The sequence below is a fragment of the Hippocampus bargibanti genome, linkage group LG08, assembly GCF_051943395.1.
Source record: "Hippocampus bargibanti isolate YZ-2025 linkage group LG08, ASM5194339v1, whole genome shotgun sequence".
Taxonomy (NCBI): Eukaryota; Metazoa; Chordata; class Actinopteri; order Syngnathiformes; family Syngnathidae; genus Hippocampus; species Hippocampus bargibanti.
In genome coordinates, this window is record NC_142741.1 from 5,904,010 (window position 1) to 5,927,939 (window position 23,930).

At 42.1% G+C, this 23,930-nt stretch overlaps 2 protein-coding genes and 1 non-coding gene across 4 annotated transcripts in view; 2 read left to right on the plus strand and 1 right to left on the minus strand.

Annotated features, from left to right (window-relative positions):
- Positions 1-163: 163 nt before the first annotated feature.
- Positions 164-22,338, minus strand: LOC148894432 (caveolae-associated protein 2-like). Its single transcript, XM_089003488.1, has 2 exons — positions 21,682-22,338; positions 164-5,990 (listed from the first exon to the last, which is right to left on the minus strand). The coding sequence occupies exons 1-2, from the start codon at positions 22,249-22,251 to the stop codon at positions 5,169-5,171; spliced, it is 1,392 nt and encodes a 463-aa protein (XP_088859614.1). The 5' UTR covers positions 22,252-22,338; the 3' UTR covers positions 164-5,168.
- Positions 4,181-4,261, plus strand: trnas-cga (transfer RNA serine (anticodon CGA)). Its single transcript has one exon. It is a non-coding gene; the product is annotated as a tRNA-Ser (tRNA).
- Positions 18,766-23,930, plus strand: part of LOC148894434 (uncharacterized) — a 255,370-nt gene continuing 250,205 nt past the window's right edge. For both annotated transcript variants that reach the window (XM_089003491.1, XM_089003493.1), the window contains exon 1: positions 18,766-20,817. The gene's annotated coding sequence lies outside the window, so the exon portion shown is untranslated. The remainder of the gene's footprint in view (positions 20,818-23,930) is intronic.

Below are 23,930 nucleotides of genomic sequence, written 5' to 3' on the forward strand. Positions count from 1 at the left end.
GATAATGGATTTCTTGAGCTTCTCCGTCAAACATGTTTGTGCCCGTTGTCGTGCTCAGGAGTGCCGCATTGATGATTTAAGTGAGCTATTCTGATCCCTGATGGTATATGCAGCGTGAGAAGCAACGCCCTGCGTTTGACTTGAAAAAGAATACAAATCAAGCTTCATGTTTTGTTCCTTTATTGTGGCTAACAAGGTTAATGTTTGAAAGAAAATGTTCACATGATGTTAGCAATGGGAGTGAAGGCGCTGCTGGTTTCCCACTCGCTTAACTTCTATCCAATGAAATTAGAAAAGCAACACCGTGAGCATATTTAAAAAATAATTAAGAACTGAATACAGTGATACCTTGGCTTACAAACTTAATTGGTTCCCAGACAGAGTTCCTAAGGCGAAAAGTGTGTATCCCAAAAATTAATTTCCCATAAGAAACCATTGAAACAAGGATAATCTGTTCCCAGGTCCCTATAAAACATAAAAAAACAAAAACTAATTTTCTATTTCTAATTTTCTAAGCCTTAAAACTACAGAAATATACATTATTTTACGTATAATAAATGTGATATGGTATTATAATTAAAGAAACAAACTGTACTGTATAATAAAGTCATTTTATTTACTTTTGTGATGGACGTTGATGGCTTGATGGGATTGAGTGGCCGGTTTCATCAGCATTACACACTTGATGAGGAACATAACCTTCTTCTTTTACCATCTTGAGGAATGATCCCTTGTAGGTGCTTTCTTTGTGATAATTTTATATAGTTCCTCATCAATTGTGCCAAAGGGTTCGTAAACTGAGGTATCACTGTACACCGAGAACAAAGAATAAGAAATCTGCTTTTCAGACAAACAGGAGGCCAAAATACATGAAAACAGATCACCCCCCTGTCTTCAAACGAAAGCAAGTTAAATGGAGGATAAGAACGAGAGAATATCCGACACAGTGTCCGATTCAAGCCAATGGACTGCATCAATCGTACAAAGACAAATGTTACATCCTAGTTGACGCAAAGAAGAGATCTCATGCAGAACTTGAATTATATTCCATAGAAAAAAGTTGTATACACATCGTGGCTGCACATCTCATTTTATTTGATCACATTCAATATCAGATAAGCAGAGAAATAAAAGTGTTAGGAGACATGCTGTGTGTTTTTTTTCCACAAAATAAAACCCAGGCGCCTTAATAAAAAGTTCTGGCATTTAATGGTCAAATATATATAATTACAGAACATTAAACATCCCCTTAATGCAGTCTGGTTGACATTGCTTTGTCTCGGGTGGGTGGTTCTGATTCAGGCTCTTATCACCAAGACAACCAGGGGTGAAACTTGGCACCTCAGCTATTTTTTAAAAGTCCAGAGACACAAAAAAACAAGGACTGGTAGATAAGTTCAGTTTTTTTAGAGCACAGGTGTCAAAATAAAGGCCCACGGGCCAAATCTGGCCTGCCGCATCATTTTATTGGGACTGCAAAAGCAAATTATGCACGTCAATTGCAATGATGCTAGCTACCACAATAACAGTCATTATTCTTGACTTCATATTTGAAAAGTAGTTATTATTTCGTTTGCTGTGCGCTTTAGATGGAATATGTAGGGGAAGACTGTTATGCTCTCGCAATTTACAATCCTGAAAATAAGAAATGGTGTCTTGAAAATGTATTTACGAATGGACGAGCTTTTTAAACTATTGATTACACTACACACATGCGGGGAATGGGCTTTTCTTATACCCCATGATGAACATAGATAAATTAATTTTTAAAAAATCAAAACAAAGTATCAAATAGGTTCAAATAGTGTATATAATTAAAAATAATATAATTACATAAAAATATGCTATCTATTTGCTATTTAGCTGGCTATCTATCTATCTAGCTAGCTCTCTATTTGCTCTGGTAGCTGGCTATCTAGCTATCTAGCTAGCTAGTTATTAGCTATCTATTAGCTAGTGAGCTAGCTTTCTATCTATTTGAGTTACTATCGGGTTGAGTGAATGATGCCGCGTGTGGCTGCCGCTGCTCACCCACAGAAAAACTTATCCTGTGAATGTAAAGTGACCTTGAGAGTTTTGAAAGGCGTTTAGAAATGAAATGTATTATTATTATTATATGTAGAGGGGATCAAACATTCCAATGGCTTCCCAAATTCATACAATGTTGCCCGTGGCAAAAAAAAACTGACTTTGACACCCTGGCTTTTAAGGCTCTCCAGAAGCAGAAATCTCACCCCTTGAGTCCAGACTGCAAATGCATCCCACTAAGCCACCACTGGCTAATTTAAAGGACAACCGACACCATTTTTTCTTTCTTAACTGACAGCAGAAAAACGTTTTATAGCATCTAAAATACCCAAAACACACAGGCTGATATTTTTAGTCAAATGCAAAACACCAATAAAAATGACTGGGGGCGGGGAATAGAGAACAAAAAAAAGTCGGCTCCCATTTACGGCTCCTTGTTAGGAGCTCCGGCTATAAGAACCAGCTTGTTCGCGAACGCCACATAACTATAAGCGAATGCCCACGTGTCTCACTTTTACCGGCATGTTTTTTTTTACCAGCCCTGTTCAGGCTGTGTTACCGAAATGAATGTTGTGTTGCTGCCGCGTAGCTGTTTTGAAAGAAAAAGTAAGATATACAGTGATACCTTGGCTTACGAACTCAATTGTTTCCCAGACAGAGTGTGTAAGGCGAAAAGTGTGTATCCCCAAAATTAATTTCCTATAGGAAACCATTAAAATGAGAATAATCCGTTTCCAGGTACCCATAAAACATAATTTTCGACTTTCTAATTTTCTAAGCTTTAAAACGACACAAAATATACCTTATTTTATGTATAATAAATGTTATATTGTATGATAATTAAAGAAATAAGACATACTGTATAATAAAGTCGTTTTATTTACCTTTGTGATGGTCATTGATGGCTTGATGGAATGGAGTGGCCGGTTTCCTCAGCATTAACACTTGATGAGGAACGTAGCCTTCTTCTTTCACCATATTGAGCAATGATCCCTTGTAGGTGCTTTCTCTGTGATAATTTTATCTAGTTCCTCATCAATTGTGTTCTGTTTAGCTGGGTTGATAGGGATATTTTAACCTTGTAGTCTACACTCTGCCTTTGAACTATCCATTTTGTCACTTTCACTCTGTCGTCTGCCTGTCTCTTTAAAGTTTAAACCACCTCCCTTGCTGCATTCTTGACCAATCATGTGTCTTTAATTGAAGACTGAGGGTGGGGAATAGAGGGAAAAAAAACACTCGGCTGCCATTTTGTTGTTAGAGGAACGGGGTCGTTCACGAACGACACGTCACTCATTGAGGCAGCTCCGTGTGTATCCCGAAAAAAGTTCGTCTGCCAAGGTAAAATTTTCATAAATTTAACGTTCGTAAACTGAAAAGTTCGTAAGCCAAGGGGTTCGTAAACCGAGGTGTCACTGTATTGTTAAAACTTTTGAAAACGTTTTCTGTGGACTGACTATCTTTATAAACATGCGGTTTGTATGTATGTATGAACAAAATGTTTTGTCTTTTAAAAATGTACTGTGTGAGGCTTTTAATCAGGTGCGCTTTTTAGTCCGGAAATTACGGTAGATTTCAAAGGAGCGCTTTTGTGTTTAACCTCCACAAGGTAATGCAAAACGTTTGCAAAACGATCTTGGCTAAAGAACCCCACAGAAGAGAAGAAGAATGGGGGTGGGAGGCATGTTTTACCATCCATCTTATCTCCCCCAAATCAGAGAAATCAACTCCTTCAGGAGTGCAATGACTCATACCAGCTAGTGCACGTTGCAGATGGCAACTACGCTGTTGCATGTCACCGCAGGAGAGAAAATCACTTAAGAGATAAGCTACAAAAAAGAAAAAGAAAAAGCGACTCGACTCAACGTTTGAATCCCACCAGTAGCAAATCATCACTCGTTGCATATCTATAAGACATTGTTTTTTTTTCTTCAATATTCTATTTTCTGAAGTGTCCACGTGTGATTACAACATTCGGCTGTGGAAGCACAGCCAATATTTAGCACGGATACACTACCGTTCAAATTGTACCTGTAAGCTTACGGCCATACTACCCTGAGAACGTCTGATCTTGGAATCTAAGCAGGGTTGGACCTGGTTAGTATGGGGATGTCAGACTGCCTGGGAATACCAGGTGCTCTTTGCCTGTAATGTCACGGTGGCCGAGAGGTTAAGGCGTTGGACTCGAAATCCAATGGGGTTTCCCGCACAGGTTCGAATCCTGTTCGTGACGTTTTGCAAATTTCCCCATTGTGGGACGATTAAAGGTTTTCTGATTCAGGATATTACTTTGGTACTCCTTAGATACTTGACGAGTGAACTCTCACAACCAGTAGTGTCAAATTGGGCACCTTAAAAAGAGCATCGAGAGAACGCAGGACTCGGCTGTCCCCATTCCTGCTCTTGCATAACCTGGCAACGTGCTACCTCGACAATTATGTGGCCAAAGATTAACTCGTTTTTCAAACAGGGAAAAAAAGAGGCCAGAACAAAAGTTGTTTTTCAGTAGGGAGACAGATGAGCCCAGTGAGAGGGACATACCTGGACCATTGCCTCGGAGATGCGCTGCCGTTCAAATTGTGCCCAGTTTCTGATGGGCACATTTTCAAGAAGCATCGGTGACCGAGCCATTTGGAACAGTGAAGACCGGGCTAATTCCTAGCTTAAGTTTGATCAAAGTCAACCAGGGTCCAATAATCGGACTTGACTCCACGTGTGTAGTCAACGGCCAATCGGCGGACTCTGTGATCGTGGTGTTAAACGACAGTCGATTAAGAAGCGACTTGAAACCGGTGGACGTCTAGAATGAGCCACGTTCCCCACAACAGAAATGACAAGATTTTGCAACCGTGACGTACAGTAGTTACGAGACAAACATAATATCCTCGCTTCTTCTATTTCGCCTAAAAATGACATCCGCAGTTTGCTATTCACAAATTCTCTTTCCTTTTTAATATCGCATCTGTTTTGCAGTCTTTGGAGAACTTACCAAGAGACCGCAAAATGGCGACTAAGCCCTGTCTACCAAGGACAATCAAAGGTTGGACAATCAAAGTAATTTTGAACCAACTCTACTCTTGTTTACTTGCGAGAAACATTTGAATCCTACTCGGTGACCGTAGGAAAACCCGGAGCGGCGATTAGTACATTTGCTTGATGGCAGCGGTCTCTCCCACTACCGTCAGGGGTTGTTTCTCTTCATGTTTGTGGGGATCCCCCGCTTCTTCGTCTTCCTCGTCCTCCTTATCGTCGCCGATGTCGTCGTCTTGCTCAGGGACGGCAAGACCAGCGGAGCGATTGCCATTGGTTTCGTACTGGATGCTCTGCGTTTCTCCGTTGATTGCTAACTCCGCCTTAAGGCCTCCCGCAGTGGACTGGTTCGCCGTCGGTTGACTCTTCTGCACGACGTTCTCGTCCGATGCCGGTGCTAAGCATTCCAGACGAGCCATCTCCACATGGGCCTCTTCCCCGCCGGCCGCCTCATGCGAATGAGCCTCGCCATCTCTCATTTTCTTGACATTAAAGGTCATGGGCGATACCTTGAATGTGGAGCTTTTAGCGGTAGGGCTCTTGGGGTGGGTGGGACTGAGAGTCTTGATAATCTTTTCACGTTTTTCCGGCGGCACAATCTTGGTGCTGATCTGTGCCATCTTCTTCTCGATGCTCTGGCGCGAGAAGGCCTTCTTGATGCTGTCGACCTTCTTCAGGCTGGAGCGCTTGAACTTGTCAGACCTTCGCTCAAACCCATGGATGCTTCCCCCCGCGGCACCGCACTCCAGCTCGTCTCCTTCCGCCCTGTCAACCGAGATGTCCTCGTCTGAGGAGAGGCTGATGGTCTGGAGACCATCAACGGAGCTGGCGACCGACATGTTGGGCTGAGTTGACTCTGCATCATACTGGCTTGGTTGGGGAGTCTTGAGGGAATCTTTAACCAACACACTCGAAGGTATCTCGTTGTCTTCCTGTTCAGAAACAAATGAAACACAAAGAGGATTACAAAACGCTCAAGAATCTGTTTTTGGTTATCTTTTGAAATACCAAATACTTAAATAGAGTCACCCAGGAAAATGATCACGTCAAAGACAAGAACAGCCTTTAGAACGTCTGTTTTAGTGTCTCGCGTCGGCGATAACGTGCCTCTTTTGTCTCACCATTAACGACCGAGCTGATTGGACATCGGACATTTTGAGAGACACTTCAATGACGTAACGTACATCAATTTGGAACGAAACCAAACAACAGAGATAATTTCATGTGACAACAACTTTGTTGTTCACCGGCCGGCGCTTGTTACGTCATTGGCGGCGAGGGTTCAGATCAAGATTTTCCGATGCTGAGGCGTCGTTTGCATGAATAGAAAATTAAGTCTAGCAACAAAATGCTTATGTAAGAATTTGTATCATCCAAACTGAACCGATCAGGGTGAGATGGGACAGAATAGGACAAAGTTGATTTGACCACGAAATGCAGACGGCAGTGGCGGATCCTCTAGGCCTGCAAAGCTTTCTCTACTGGCCTAAAAATATCGTAATCCCAGACTGATGTGAATTCTATTTTGTCCACGAATTCTTACGAAATAATCCGAAAATGTCTTTCATCTTTCTCTCATGGCTTTTCTTTCTCCAGTTGTGCTACTTCCAGATGCGTGTTTTCGTATTTAACCATTTAACCAGTGTTTGAAATAACATCTGCCCGGAGGCCCGGGGCGTACAACTGTTTGGTCGGCGTACAACTTTCAAAACGTCTCGGCCAGGGTGGCCGACAACCTCTTCAAGATTTTTTTTCAAATCAAACATTTGCTTTACTCAATAAAGCAAACGCTACAAGTAAACTGCTACAAAACCATGTGAACACCTCTTTCTAAGCGCCTTTCAAAACTCAAGTACACTTTACAGTCACGGTAAATCCAAAGCACGAAGCAGGCTTCTGGTTGGCTGCCGTGCCGAGTATGCAAATTGGCATTCGTTTGGCAATTTGCATACTCGGCACGGCAGCCATTCAGAAGCCTGTTTTGTGCTTCGGACTTTTCCGAGTGTTATACGGTCGTGCATTTGAATGTCATTTTCCAAAGTAGATTGACAGAACCTCAGCCCCAGTAGAAAGCTTCAAAAGAAGCTAACAAAATTTATGACGCTAAAAAACGTAAACGTACATTATACCGTGACTGTAAAGTGTACTTGAGAGTTTTGAAAGGCGCTTAGAAAGGAGTCCACGTGGCTTTTAGCAGACAACGCAATGCAAACATTGCACACCATGATGACAAACGACACTGGAGCAAAATCTTCAGCAAGTGATATTTACCATAAAGTAAGCATGGGAGCATTTGTGGTAAGTACTTCCTTAATTTAAAAAAAATCCTTGATACTTCACAACAATGTTTTTTTTGGCCATTGGTAGTTTTATTGTGTTTCAAGTTGTGGAAAATGGGGCAGGACACTTTAGTCAAAAGCAAAACACCAATAAAAATGACTGGGTGCGGGTGTCCGCTAACTTTTTGTCATGAGTTTCAGACACTGATTGAACCAATGAAATTTCAGAAATCTGATTTCCAGTTAGCGACAAATAGGCCTTCTCGCAGGCCTTTTTTCGTAGCTAATGCTACCCTCTAGTGGACTCGTAGGAAATCACATAACATTTTTGATATGAATTGCAGCTGAAGTTGCAGTTACGGTTGTATCATCATAAAATACAGTGATACCTCGGTGTACGAACCTCTTAGCTTACGAACTTTTCGGTTTACAAACGTTAAATTTATGAAAATTTTACCTTGGCATATGAACTTTTTCCGGGATACACACGGAGCTGCCGCAATGAGTGATGTGTTGTTCGCGAAGGAGCCCGTGCTTCTAATAACAAAATGGCAGCCGACTTTTTCTCCTCTATTCCTCGCCCCCAGTCTTCGGTTACAGCCGAGTGATTGATCAAGAACGCAGCAGTGAGGGGAGGCGGTTTAAATATTAACGAGACAGGCAGACGACAGTGAGAGAGTTTCAACTTTGATAGTTCAAAGGCAGAGTGTAGACTGCAAGGTTAAAATCCCATCAATTAGGCTCCACAAACAACCCGCACAAGCCGTCTGTACAGTTGATGCAAAAAGCTATCAACCCAGCTAAACAGAACACAATTGGATTGGATTGGATTTGCCTTTATTAGTCTAGCAGTGGAGAAATTTACATTTCACAGCAGTTGACCAATTGATGAGGAACTAGATAAAATTATCACAGCACCTACAAGGGATCATTCCTCAAGATGGCGAAAGAAGAAGGCTACGTTCCTCATCAAGTGTTTAATTCTGAGGAAACTGGCCACTCCATTCCATCAAGCCATCAACGACCAGCACAAAGGTAAATCAAACGACTTTATTATATAGTTTATTTATTTAATTATAATACCATAGCACATTTAATATACATAAAATAAGGTAGATTTTGTGTAGTTTTAAGGCTTAGAAAATTAGAAAGTAGAAAATTATGTTTTATGGGTACCTGGAAACACATTATTCTCATTTTAATGGTTTCCTATGAGAAATTAATTTTTGGGATACACACTTTTCGCCTTACACACTCTGTCTGGGAACCAATTAAGTTCGTAAGTTGAGGTCTCACTGTATTCCAAACATTAATTTCCCATAGGAAACCATTAAAGTGAGTATAATCCGTTCCCAGGTCCCCATAAAACATATTTTTTAACTAAATAAGCTTTACAACTACATACAATATACCTTATTTTATGTTGAATAAATGTGCTATTGATTGTAATTAAGGAAATAAACTGTACTATATAATAAAGTCGTTTTATTTACTTTTGTGATGGGAACCAATTAAGTTTGTAAGCCAACGTTTCACTGTAGTTCTGAAGGCTTGGATTGTTTCAGAAGTCCGAGCTAACACTACCCTCTTGTAAATCACACAACATTTTTGATGAGTTCCAGCTGGAGCTGCAGTCAAGGTTGTATCATCATGAATTAGTTCTGAAGGCTTGGATTGTTTCAGAAGTAGCACTACTGAAGGCCTTGGTATCAAATGCATGGTTCGCCACTGGTTGGCGGTAGTGTCTCATAAAAAAACAAATGGAAAGTTGGGAAAGGAAGTCATGATAGATGATTGCGCAACACAGCCGCGAAAGAAAAGAAGTAGACGCGCCTGTTGATGTCACAGTTTAGCCTTATTTTCAGGTTAGGAACCAGATCGGTTCTTGAAACGGAATAAGCGAGAGTGGCGTGAAGGAGACTCGATATGAATTCTTGGCCGTCTGCGTGAACGGAACTGAGCTCAACCCATTGAGAAAATCCGCTATATCAGCAAATATGCGGATCCTGTACACGGTCTCAGGAAGTCCTTTTCCCGGTCATCCCAAAATCCTTGTCCGTGGAGGGTCGAGAGGAAATGGGAAGTGAGGGTAAGGAAACGGAATCATCTGGTAGCGCTTCGTCCCGTCCTCAGGAACGTCCATCTACTGGACGATCCAAAATAATAATAATAATAATAATAATAATAATAATAATAATAATAATAATAATAATAATAATAATAATAATAATAATAATACATTTCATTTATAAGCGCCTTTCAAAACTCTCAAGGTCACTTTACAGTCACAGGATAAGGTTTTTTTTCTGTGGGTGAGCTGCGGCAGCCACATGCGCCAGCGTTCAATCAACCCTTTTAAGCGTTCAAGTAACTCAAATAGATAGAAAGCTGACGAGCTAGCTAATAGATAGCTAATAGCTAGCCACCCAGCCAGCCAGCCAGCCAATAGATAGGTGGCTAGATAGCTAGCGAGCCAGTTAGATAGCAAATAGATAAACGATAAAGTGCTTGTTAGGTAGCCAGGCAGATAGGTAGCCAGCCAGAGCTAATAGATAGCAAATAGCTTTCAATGATAATAATAATAATAATAATAATAATAATAATAATAATAATAATAATAATAATAATAATAATAATAATAATAATAATAATAATACATTTCATTTATAAGTTCCTTTCAAAACTCTCAAGGTCACTTTACAGTCACAGGATAAGATTATTTTGTGTGGGTGAGTAGCGGCAGCCACATCCGCCAGCGTTCAATCAACCGTTCAAGAAACTCAAATAGATAGAAAGATGACTAGCTAGCTAATAGATAGCTAATAGCTAGCCAGTCAGACAACCAATAGATAGGTAGCTAGACAGCTAGCGAGCCAGCTAGATAGCAAATAGATAGCAAATAAAGTGCTAGTTAGGTAGCCAGCCAGATAGCTAGCCAGCCAGAGCTAATGGATAGCAAATAGCTAGTAAATGATAATATTACATCAAATAATAATACAAATAATAATACATTTCATTTATTATTAAGCGCCTTTCAAAACTCTCAAAGTCACTTTACAGTCACAGGATTCAGTTTTTCTGTGGTTGAGCAGCGGCAGCCACATGCACCAGCGTTCACTCAACGAGGAAGTTACTCAATTAGATAGAAAGCTAGCTAGCTATCTATTAGCGATTTAGCTACCTAATAGCTAGCTAGCTAGATCGGTAATAGATAGCAAGCTCTATAGCTAATATCTAGCTAGCTATATAGCTAATAGCTAGCTAGCTAATAGATCGCTTATAGCTAGCTAGCTAGCTAGATAGATAGCAGTGAAACTGTCATGCTATTCCGATTCCCCCCCTGACATTTCCTACAATTGTGTTTCGGGCGATCGTTTTCTTTCAGTTCGCACAGAGCGATAGCGTCAGGACCGTTCCAATCAGCAAATACAAACGGCGCCATTGTTTTTTTTTTTTTTTTGATAAGGCCGCGCCACAAATTGTCGCCATGTTTACAGCGTGTAGTGGCCTGTTTGCGTAACGGCGTCCAAAAGATAAATCCGGGAAGTCATCAAGTTATCTGACATGTTTGATTTAGGCGGCCTATTTATTTTTTATTTTTGTCTTTTTGCCCTCTGAATGAAACGAGAACTGTTTTGTTTCCTGTTTTTTTCCTGGATTGGATGTCATGGCCGCTTTGGGAAGAGAGATATGTTATGATTGACGCCTTCATCCAGTTTTGGTGAAATCTTTGAAACGAGGGCTGTAGTCTGTAAAAAAATAAATAAAGTGCCAAGGGGGCGCTACTGAAAGTTCATGAAAAAAAGCAAACTGCAAAAATGTCAAGCGTTTGAGTGGCACATTTAAGCCTGCCGTTGACAAGCTTAACAAGCAAAATATGCAGAATATGTCGCCTTGGCGGTTTCGGAGACCGGAGGACAAATACTTGTTTTCACAAGTAAGCCCGTCTTATCCTTGAATATGCAACGAGTTCATTTTCAGAGTTCCATTTTCTATTTCAACAGATGTCAAAGTCAATGCCAAATTTGGCCCGCCACCTCATTTTATTCAGCCCATGAGAGCAAATCAAACTTGTGAAATTCCATGCTCATCTATTGAGCTTGCCAGTGAATGAGCTACCTAGCGAACGAGCTAGCTAGCGTACGAGCTAGCTAGCGAACTAGCTTGCTAGCGAATGAGCTAGCTTGTGAACGAGCTCGTTAGCAAACGAGATAGCGAGCAAATGAGCTATCTAGATAACGAGCTAATAAAGTCATCGAGCTAGCTCATGAATGAGCTAGCTAGCAAATGAGCTAGCTAGCGAACGAGCTAGCTAGCGAACGAGCTAGCTATCAAACGAGCTAGCTAGCGAACGAGCTAGCTAGCAAACGAGCTAGCTAGCAAACGAGCTAGCTAGCGAACGAGCTAGCTAGCGAACGAGCTAGCTATGGAACGAGCTAGTTAGGGAACGAGCTAATTAAGGAACAAGCTAGCAAGCCAGTGAGTCAGATAGCGAACTAACTAGATAGTAAACGAGCTAGATAGCGAACGAGCTCGCTAGCAAAGTAGCTAGACTGCTCTCTTTCTATCCAGCTAGCTGGCTAATCTCTTACATCACAGGTGTCAAAATCAAATCTGGCCCGCCTCATTATTTGATTCGCCCCACGAGAGCAAATCAAACTTGTGACATTCCATGATCATATTTTGAGCTAGCTAGTAATCAAGCTAGCTAGCCCACGAGTTCGCTAGCGAATGAGCTAGGTGGCGAACTGGGTAGCTACCGAACAAACTAGCTAGCAAAGGAGCTAGCTACCGAACGAGCTCTCTGGCTTTCTTTCTATCCAGGTAGCTGGCTAATCTCTTACATTACGGGTGTCAAAGTCAAATCTGGCCCGCCGCATCATTTTATTTCGTGCGCAAAAGCAAATCAAGTTTGTAAAATGCTTACAATTGCTCATCTATCAAGCTAGCTAAAGATCGCGTTATAGCGATCGAGCTAACTAGCTAGAGAATTAGCTAGCTAGCTCTCTTTCTATTCAGATAAGTGCCTAATCGCTTAGGTGTCTAAATTAATGCCCAGGGTCCCACATCATTTTATTCGGCACGCAAAAGCAAATCAAGCTTGTGAATTTCCATGCTCATCTATCAAGCTAGATAGCGATCAAGCTAGATAGCGATCAAGCTAGCTACCGAATGAGCTATCTGGCTCTTTTACTATCCTGCGAGCTGACTTATCTCTTACATTACGGGTGTCAAAGTCAAATCTGGCCCGCCGCGCAAAAGCAAATCAAGTTTGTGAAATGCTTACAATTGCTCTAGTAGCTAGCGAATAAGCTAGCTAGCTCTATTTCTATTCAGATAACTGGCTAATCGCTTAGGTGTCTAACTCAAGGCCTGAGGGCCAAATCTGTTTTATCCCATATAAACCACAATAACAGTCAATAATCTTGATTTCAGATTTGAATTCAGATTTGAATTTGTTGTGCGTTCTGTATTTAATATGTGGAGGGGATTAAACGTTGTAATGGCCGCCGAGAGGAAAGCGTAACTACAATGTGGCTCGCGGCAAAAAAGTCGCTTGATATTTGAAGATCCATGCATGATCCGAACCGCTTTTCCTCACGAGATTTGTAGGCATGCCAGAACCCAACCCATCCATCCTCGGGCTATAGGCGGGGGACACCCTGAACACGTATACGACCAACCAACAACACTCGCAATAACACCCCGGGGGCCAATTTTCGGGAGTGTTCACTTCACTTGCCGTGCACATTTTTGGTAATGCAGGAGGGAACCGGAGTACCTGGTGAAAACCCACGCAGGCACGGATACAACAGGCAAACTTTAGCTCCGCCTTTTTATTGAATTTTTTTTGGGTCTTCCAACGTTATGTGATGGCCCCGCCCACATTTTTTTGGGATACGTTTCTCCTTAACGACAAGCTCAGACTCGACAGAGGTGAACAAAGTGCAAACGAGTCATTTATTAAACTGCCGCGAAAAAGGCGTTCTTGCATGTGAATCGTTTTTTTTTGGGAAGCAGTCCCGTCTCTCGCGAAGGACAACAAACTTGTCCGTCTCCAAGTTCACCTCGGTCGGCGTTCACGCCGCTCTCAAATTCATTCCGCTTGTTATGCAAGGTTATAGGTCGCATTCTTCGTGTATTAAAAAAAGCTATCATCAGAATCAGAATCAACTTTATTGGCCAAGTATGTAAAACCCACAAGGAATTATCTCCGGTTGAACACACTGCACTAGTGATAGCTAGCTGGGTAGCCAGCTAATATAAAACTAATAAATAGCTAGCTCGCTAGATAGACAGCTAATAGATAGCTAGATAGGAAGCCACCTAAATATCTAGCTAGGTAGCTGGTTGGATAGCTAGCTGGTAGCTGTCTAATAAATAACTAATAGATAGCAAGGTCGCGAGTTAGATAGCTAATAGATAGCAAGCTCGCGAGTTAGATAGCTAATAGCTAGATATCTAGGAAGCCACCTAGATAGCTAGCCAGGTAGCCAGTTATTTAGCTAGCTAGATAGTTAAATAGCCAGCTAGGTAGCTAGCTGGCTAATAGATAACTAATAGATAGCCAGCTCGCCAGTTAAATAGCTAATAGATAGTTAGCTCGGAAGCCACCAAGATAGGAAGCCAGGTAGCCAGTTAGATAGCTATCTAGACAGCTAAATAGCCAGCTAGATAGCTAGCTGGGTAGAAATGAAATGGATTATTATTATTAGGATCATCATTACAAAACTGCAAAAACGAACGGTAAAGTTCTATTTATGTGACTGTTTAGAGAGTTAATGGCGACGGGGGAAGAAACCGTTCAAATGTGTACTGGATTTGGTGCGCCTGAGGGGAATCACTGGAAAAGGTGGTGGGCAGGGTGCGGAGGGTCCAGTAAGGTTTGGATTACTGTTTAGAGAGTTAATGGCGACAGGGGAAGAAGCTGTTGACATATCTGCTGGATTTAGTGCGTCTGAGGGGAGTCGCTGGAAAAGGTGGTGGTCAGGGTGCGCAGGGTCCAGTAAGGTTTGGGATACTGTTTAGAGAGTTAATGGCGACGGGGGAAGAAACCATTCAAATGTGTACTGGATTTGGTGCGCCTGAGGGGAGTCACTGGAAAAGGTGGTGGGCAGGGTGCGGAGGGTCCAGTAAGGTTTGGATTACTGTTTAGAGAGTTAATGGCGACAGGGGAAGAAGCCGTTGAAATATCTGCTGGATTTGGTGCGCCTGAGGGGAGTCGCTGGAAAAGGTGGTGGGCAGGGTGCAGAGGGTCCAGGAGGTTTATCCACGCCCTTGTTTTAATTCTTGCAGTGTTTAAAAACCTCGATATATAAAATACTCAGTATGCATCGTGGCATTTGCATCGTGTGCAACCATCCAGCGCTGGCATGTAAAAAAATAAAAAATAAAAAACCATACAAAGAAGTATGAGCGGCAGTAATTAAGGCCCTCATTAGTCCTCATTATGCAATAAGCGCATTGTAATCTTTTTTTGGGGGGGACCGAGCGCAGTCAACAGAGCCCTAGTGGCTGTTTCCACATCGAATGAAGCACTCGCTGTTTCCACCTCAGCGGCCTCGTACAGGGTGACGAGTGTTCTGGGTCCGTTTTGCGAAGCGGTAGAGGGGGTGTGGGGGGGGGGGGGGCTCTCGGGACTTTCATTTTTTTGTTGTTTTCAACGCGCCGCTAGTGTGTCGCTTTGGGGGGCGAGCAAAGCATCCAAGTATGGATGGTTAGCGAGCTAGCTTGGCTAACTATCCATTTTGCTATTGTGTGAAATCACACTGCAGGGAGGAACAGTGACTTCTTTTTTTTAAGAAACGCCAATCAACAACATAAAATATTAAATCACACATTTCAAATGAAAAAGGTGAAAAAAAATGAAACAAAAAACAAAAGTGAAATGGTGACAAAATGAATAGAAAACAGTGAAATTTGGACTTGTTTCAACTTTATTGATAGTTCAAAGGCAGAGTGTAGACTGAAAGGTTAAAATATCCCATTAACCAGGCTCCACAAATAACCCGCACAAGCCATCTGTAAGATTTGAAGAGAACATACAAGCAAGGGAACCAGCTATTAATGAAGTTTCTCGTGTGTCTGCCTGCATCTGTTGCTGTTGCAATATCACAACTTCTAAGATGTACAACCCAGAGCTCCTTGGGACACTTTATGCAAAAAGTTATCCATTTCAAATTTCCCCATTGTGGGACGAATAAAGGTTTTCTGATTCTGATTCTGATTGCATCAAGCCATCAACGGCCATTGTTGGATCAAAGTTGTTGTTCTTCTCCTGGTTCAGATATAAAATAGTCCTATCAACCATCACAAAAGTAAATAAAACGACTTTATTATATAGTACAGTTTATTTCCTTAATTACAATCAATAGCACATTTATTCAACATAAAATAAGGTATATTGTATGTAGTTTTAAAGCTTATTTAGTTAAAAAATATTTTTTATGGGGACCTGGGAACGGATTATACTCACTTTAATGGTTTCCTATGGGAAATTAATGTTTGGAATACAGTGAGACCTCAACTTACGAACTTAATTGGTTCCCAGACAGAGTGTGTAAGGCGAAAAGTGTGTATCTCCAAACAAAAATTCCCATAGGAAACCATTAAAATGGGAATAATCCGTTCCCAGGTTTCCATAAAATATACATTTCAACTAAATAAGCTTTAAAACTACACACAACATACCTTATTCTATGTATAATAAATGTGCTATCGTATTGCAATGAAAGAAATACACTGCATTGTATCATAAAGTCACTTTATTTACATTTGTGATGGTCATTTATGGCTTGATGGAATGGCGTTGGAGGTCGAAGGTCAAAGGGAATTGCTGTTTGAAAAGAGAGGCGCATTACATGACGACTGTAATTAAAGGAATAAACTGTGCTGTAAAATAAAGTTTTATTTACCTTTTTGATGGTTGTTAATGGCTTATGGAAGGAGAGTCACCTTCCATAAGGACTGTTGGTAACTTAACCTCTGGTGCTGTTCGGTCGTGTGCTTCCGCCGAAGATCACTCCGCCAGCCGGGGTGGGTGTGTATTATGAAAATTGATGCTTATTATAAGGTTTAAGTTTCAGAAATTTGACGTTTGTAAGACAAAAAGTTTGTAAGTTGAGGTGTTTGTAAGTTGAGGTCTCCCTGTAAACACTTTTTTATTTTTTGTAAGCCAAGGTATCACTGTATAATATAAGTATGTATAATATACATTTCACTGTATAATATACAGTGATACCGGACCATTCTGGAAGTTTTCAAATGATATACAGTGTATATCATTTGAAAACTTCCAGACACTCATGCTCTCCCTTATCTAAGTAAATGGGCGTGACCCAAATCAGGTGTGCCTTCCGGGCGTATGACTCGGCAAATAAACTTGGGTGGAGGAAAAAAAAAAAAAGAAGCTAACTTCAAAACGTCGTTTAAGTTAGCATGGGCAGCAGACGGGAAAATAAACAAGGCGAAAAACAAATGAGACTACCCCTCCCACCCCCGAACCCCCATTTGACTTAAATGTACCCCCTCAGGCTTGTCGAAGCTCATTTACAACTTTGGAACTGCGTAAACCTGAGCCAAAGCATCATGATAATAGCGATTGGGTAACATGCATGCTAGCACACGCCGCTACACAACACACACACACACACACACACACACACACACACACACGCACACACACACACACACACACACACACACACACACACACACACACACACACACACACACACACACACACACACACACACACACACACACACACGCACACACACACACACACATCCTTTTAATAAGCGAACTGTCAGCCCTGTTAGCAGCATGGCGCTAATTAGCAAGACGAGGTGAAGGTTTCAAAAGCTAGTCGTTTTCCGGAGCGACGCTACGCATCTATAGCGAAAAATATGTCGGCCATTTGTTTTCGTTCTCGCGTTGATATAATTGCGTGGATTTTATACATTTTGATTATTGTCTTTTATTGAAATGAGGAATTTGTTGATTGACGTTTATGTTTAGAAAAACAAAGAAAGTTGACGTGGGAAAATTAGTCACATGTAATATATTTTTCTGTTTCTATTTTTTATTAATAAGTCATCCAATTTTTGATGATTTGATTGATTTGATGAACCGATGGTTTTTTTTTAAAAAAACAGAAATAAATGTAAATAATAAATACATGTTGGTATTTTAGTACATTACCATGATGGAATGAAAATAATAATAATAATAATAATCAGAATCAGAATCAGAATCAGAATTACAAAATCAGAAAACCTTTATTCGTCCCACAATGGAAAATTTTGCAATAATAATAATAATAATAATAATAATTATTATTATTATATAATTAAATTATTAATAATAATATATAATTGAATACTACTACTACTACTACCAATAATAATAATAATAATAATAATAATAATAATAATAATAATAATAATAATAATAATAATTATTATTATTATTATTATTATTATTATTATTATTATTATTATTATACTATGACTACTACTACTACTACGACTACTACTACTACAACTTCTACAACACTACTACTACTACTACTACTTCTACAATTATTACTACTACTACTCCTACTACTTTTACGACAACTAGTACAACTACTACTTCTACTACTACCACTACTACTACTACTACTACTACTACTACTACTACTACTAATAATAATAATAATAATAATAATAATAATAATAATAATAATAATAATACAGTAAAGTCTCGTTATATCGATATTCAAGGGAGTCCGAAAAAATATCGATATAACCGGGACTATCGATATATCCGACCCTGTTTGCATGTAATTTTCTCCGTGCGTGCATAGAAATAGTATCGATATAACCGGGACTATCGATATATCCGATATCGATATAACGAGACTTTACTGTAATAATAATAATAATAATAATAATAATAATAATAATAATAATAATAATAATAATAAAAGAAGATTTATGTGACTCAAAACCGCGAGATGGATGATTTTACTTGACCAACAAACCACTTTTTCTATGTAATTGAATTTTTGTTAATGTGATCTTTGCAACACGACGTCTCTCCGTGTCCGTTTTCCAACTCAAACGAGACCTTCGGTTTGTCCCAGCGCAGCTCTCCCGTGGAATTCACTCGTAAATTGAAAGGCGCCAAACATGAGTCACTCTAAATTCAATGAAATTGATCCTTGACCGTCGGCGAGCAAAACTCAAGCGGAGTCGTCGCGCTCTCGACACCTGCTGCACCCGAACAACAAAACCCTTTGGTACCTGGGAAACCAGATAACCAAGATGGTTGAGAGCACTCGGTGGCTGCGGCTGTGTCAACAATAGCTTACTTCACCCCCCCCCCCCTCCCGCCACCCCAACACAGCCTTCACCACCTCGCCTCCCTTCCCAGGCACGCGGTTTTGTGCACTCTCTGTAACAGGGCTGTCAAACTGCTTTTTTTGCCACGTTGCAGTTAGAGTGTCTTCTCGGAGGCCGTTATGAATTTGGGGAATCCATTGAAATGTTTCATCCCCTCCACATATTAAATACAAAGCACACAAAATCTGAATAACTACTTTTCAAACCTGAAGTCAAAAATAATGACTGTTATTGTGGTTCACATTCGACAATTTGATATTTTGGTTCTCACTTAGTAAGCAGCATGAAAAGTTTGATTCGCGAGCTAGCTGAATCAGCTATCTAGCCCAATCCATTAGCTAGCTTGATCGCTAGCTAGCACAATCGCTAGCTAGCTCAATCGCGAGCTAGCATGATCGTTAGCTAACGCGATCACTAGCTAGTGAGCTTGCTAGCTAGCGAGTTAGCTCGATAGATGAGCATGGAATTTCACAAGGAATTTAGCAAGCATCATGGCACTTGACATGCTTGATTTGTTTTCGTGGGTAGAATAAAATGATGTGGCGGACCAGATTTGGTCCCAAGCCTTGATTTTTTTTACACTCGTGATGGAAAGTATTAGCCAGCTAGCTGAATAGAAAAAGATCTATCTCACTTGCTCACTAGCTAGCTCCATCGCTAGCTGGCTCGATCACTACCGAGCTTGATCGCTAGCTAGCTCAATCGCAAGCTCGCTTAATCACTGGCCAGCTTGCTCATTAGCAAGATTGCTCGCTAGCTAGCTCGTTCGCTAGCTAGCTTGCTCGACATCTGTGCTCTATAAAGATACACACATTTTTATCATCAAAACTCATTTGTTTCGTTTTGTTTTTCCCTCTAACTGCACACGACATGTTTAGCCGGGTGCAGGTTTATCCGCTAGAAATAAGGCGTGGTTTTTCATTTTGCATATTTGTTAAAGAAATATATATAATAAAAATGGTTTCATGGCACGATTGCAATCAGTACAATCAATAGGTCAGTTTCATTGATGTTACCATGGCAACCAAATGTCAAACCCAGGGCATTGCGTCTTCCGACTTATTTCACAATTAAAAAAGAAAAAACAACTAAACGAAAAGCAACATGCAATGACATCTACTTTTGAAATGTCGGTATTAGCGACTTCACCGGATGTTGAACACATTTCCACCTGATCTATTTTTGGATCTGTGTATGTTGCGCATGCAGCAGTCACACGGACCAACGCAAATACCGCCCTTGCCTTCACATTGACAACTCGGTCGAACATTAGTATACATGTTGAGAGTCATGACGAGTTTTATCGTTGGGGGTGGTGGGAGGGGTCTATGGTATCAATTCCGGGAATTTCAGTACAGCACCCGGGTTTAGTTTTCACACTTTGACGGGTGGGAAAGTGTACCTGATCGGCTTTTTTTTAATTTTCACTTAAAATTTGCTAGCATTGGTATATTAGCATCACGAACCCATCTTGGTCGTTAGCGCATATTCACAAATATCTTGACTTGGCGAAGTGAACGAATATTTATTTATGGATTTATTTTTGTCCTTCCTGGTTGCTCAGTTTTAGTCTCGGTGAAAAGTGAAGAGAGCGTACGTGACGTTCAGCGGCAGTCTCGAGTTACCCCCAACGGCAGGGCCGTCTGTCCGCCCGAATAGCTGCGAGGGCTGAAAGCAGATCCTGTCGGAGCCCGAGAGTCTTCTTCTATTATTTTCCTTCCCAGGCACACCCTTTTTTTTCTTCCTTCCTACCTTCCGCTGAGACCTGAGTACCTTTTCAAAAAGCTCATGTTCATGCTAATCCACCAGACAGTGAGTCTAAATTCAAAGTTCTTGGGTCTTGGGTTGTTTTTTGCAGTGGGAGGGGCTATGGAGCAAATTGAAAAGTCGGATTTTGATCTCAAGGCAGGACGTTGAAGACGTCTTAGCTTGTTGAGGACTGAAACTCTGAAACTGTACGCTACAGGGCCGATTTCAAATCCCCCAGAAATTGCAAGGTGTGTCTGGACTGCTGGCGGTGCTGTAACAGACCAGATTCAGCTCATCAGCTGGCTTAGAGGCGGCATTAGAAGCGTCCTGATGATTCGAATCAGGTGGGTCAGTTTCTGGAGAGCTGGGAAAGTCCACCTAGGACTGATTTTTGACAGTTTCGTAGACAACAGCCAGAGTACCCCATAGGACCGATTTTGGACTGCTTGGTAGACAACAACCAAAGGTCGCGAATCTCGTTTTAGTCATTGGCGTGTTGTCGACGATTGTCACTCACGGTTATTAGTCAGTTGCGTTGTACAGATTCCTGTTGGACAAGTTTTGAACGGCTCTGAGGAACGTTAAATGGAGCTCGATTGAAATTGGTTTGGTGCCAAGCGAGACTCTAAATGTATGAAGATACAAAAACCACACAGACAAATTTCAATGCAAATAGGTGATTTTGCCGCGATAGTACAGGAAGCGAATCCCGGAAGAGCCTTTCCAGTCCGGTGATAGCCGAAACACGTGCCACAAAATATCCAACCTTACCGACACCTTGAAGTGGCACCACTTTAATAGCAGACAATCGGATAGAAGCTCCTCCTCTACATCCGATGTAGTTTATCAGGACTACGGCGCGACAAGATCGCGTCAAAGGAAAGACATACAGACCAACCTGGGTTTTCGAACATAATCTTTTCCAGAAACCTGTTCAAGGAAGTGACATCGAAGGAAGTTTGAGTGGAGTGATGCATTCAGGTGCGCTCAGTTTGGTCGAGAACCGAATCTCGGTGTAAACCGAGCTATAAAACCAAAATTTTTGGTCGAAAACCGAGAACCGAGATGTTCTAAAACGCAGGTTTGACCCTACCAAGGTGTGAGAAAGATCTGAAAAAGCAGAATAGACCGGAAATTGCTTCCAAAGAAGAATGATTTAGGACTTGCAAAGATCTGGAGGGGTCTGGTTTCGGTTCCCGGACACTCACCTGGAAGATGAGGACTTTGAAGTGGTTCCTTTTGAGCAGGTGGCTGTGGTTGGCCTCCAGCTTCTTCACCTGCACTGCCTGCCTGTCCAAGCGCTCACGCACCTCTTTCAGGTGTCCGCCGGCTTTGCGGGAGCGCTCCAGCAGCTTGCAGACGCTGTTAGAGGTGCCCACGTGCGTCTTGGACAGGCGGCTGACGTCGCCCTGAACCAAGCGCACGGCCCCCTCCAGGTCGGCCTGCTTCTGCTCCATCCGCTGCTGGTTCTCCTGCACCGCCTCCATCATGTTGACCAGCTTGTCTAGCAGGGCCACTACAGTAATGGCGCTCACCTGGCCCCGGTCCACCGGGCTCACCGGGGGGGCGCCAGACGGGCTGACGGGAATCTTCAAACCCAAGCGGGCCAGGGTGCCCGTCTGGGTCGGGGAGGACCGAGCGGACGACGCGCCGACGCTGGGGATGAGTAGCGCAAGGTTCTCGGGAAAGGTTTCGGGCTCTGGCGCGGCTTGGGCGCCGCCCGTGGCACCGCCGGTCTCGGGGTGGGTCGCCTCGGTGCGGGGGGGTTCTTCTTCCATGGTAGCTCGGGTGCTGTGGTCGGTGGATCGACGCGACTGGCTCCTGTAGTCAGGGGAGTCAACTTTGCCAGTGACTGAGCTCCGCACCCACGCACTTGGTCTCGGTCTGATCCCCTACCTCCTGCCCTCCCTCCCTCCCTCTCTCTCTCTCTCTCTCTCTCTCTCTCTCTCTCTCTCTCTCTCTCTGTCTCTCTCTCTCTCTCCCACTCCCTCTGCAAACACAAGCACAAACACGCTGTGAACTTTCAAAACACCTCCCCCACGAGCCAAAAGGGAGGGGCTCGGTCCCCATGGTAACCCGCAAGCCTCGCCCTACCGACAGACGATTGAGTCGTCCTTGTGTTGTTGGTGTTCAAGACCGACCACTCCAGTTCAGGTCTCGTTTAGAAGTGAATCGAGGTCTCGGTTGGAGAGTCTCAGTTGCTTTTATTTCCTCCTCCTCGTTTTGGACTTTGGAGACACCTGAACGATGTCATCATCCATGCAGGATCCTTTCCTTCCTGCACGCCGCTAGCCTTTTAGCACATGTTGACGTACCCAGAGGGGGTCTCCCGTGACCCCGCTTTCCGCTCTCTTCTTGTTTCAGGGATTCTAACATGGAAACATGGAAATCCCTGTCCCAACAATGAGCTCATTTGTGCCAGACAGGCTATCCTGCTCTTATTTTTAATATTATTTTTTTGTCACTCTCCCATCAAAGCGTTGCAATAACAAGTGAAATGCAACTACGGTGATTGACAGCAACCTGAACTATTTTTTCGGAGTGGCGTACATTCACTCATTCGCTGCAATTCAATTGAAAAGTGTGACGTTGAGTGCCATTCCTGAATTGGTTTGGTTTTGTTTTTTCTTGCAGGGGTGCCGATAAAGCGCTGGCCAGACCTCTGAATGAATTTGGGGAAGCCGTTACAATGTTTAATTCCGTCCTGATATTAAATCTAGAGCACACAACAAATTCATGAATTGATGTAAGGAATTAGACAGCTAGCTGTATAGAAACAGAGCTAGCTAGCTGGATAAATGAGCATGGAATTTCCCAAGTTTGATTTGCTTTCGTGGGCCGAATAAAATAATGTGGCTGGCCAGACTTGGCCCGAGGGCCTTGACTTGGACACCTCTGATGTCAGGGATTAACGAGCTAGCTGAATAGAAATAGAGCTAGCTAATTCGCCAGCTAGCTATCTGTCCCACTAACTAGCTTGATTGCTAAGTAGTTTGATCACTAGCTAGCTAACTACTTAGCTAGCTCGATAGATGAGCATGGAATTTCCCAAGTTTGATATGCTTTTGTGGGCCGAATAAAATGATGTGGTGGGCCAGATTTAGCCCGGGCCTTGACTTGGACACCTGTGATGTAAGGGATTAGCCAGATAGCTGAATAGAAATAAAGCTAGTTAGCTAGATCACTAGCTAGCTCACTAGGTAGCTAGCTTGAGAGATGAGCATGGAATTTACCAAGTTTGTTTTGTTTTCATGGGCCGAATAAATTGATGCTTGCTCGCTAGCTAGCTTGCTCGCTAGCTAGCTATCTCTCTAAATAGCTTGATTGCTAACTAGCTCATTTACTAGATAACTCACAAACTAACTAGCTCGATGGATAGACGGAGATTGAGTTTCTTGACCTTGATTTGCTTTCGTGGACCGAATAAAATGATGTGGCGGACCAGATCTGGCCCCCG

Bases quoted from the DNA above. Each gene is read 5' to 3' on its own strand.
- LOC148894432 (XM_089003488.1), bottom strand. From the start codon at position 22,251: ATGGAAGAAGAACCCCCCCGCACCGAGGCGACCCACCCCGAGACCGGC. The intron at 5,991-21,681 runs GTGAGTGTCCGG...GTTTCTGAACAG, and splicing joins TCAAAGTCCTCATCTTCCAG to GAAGACAACGAGATACCTTC.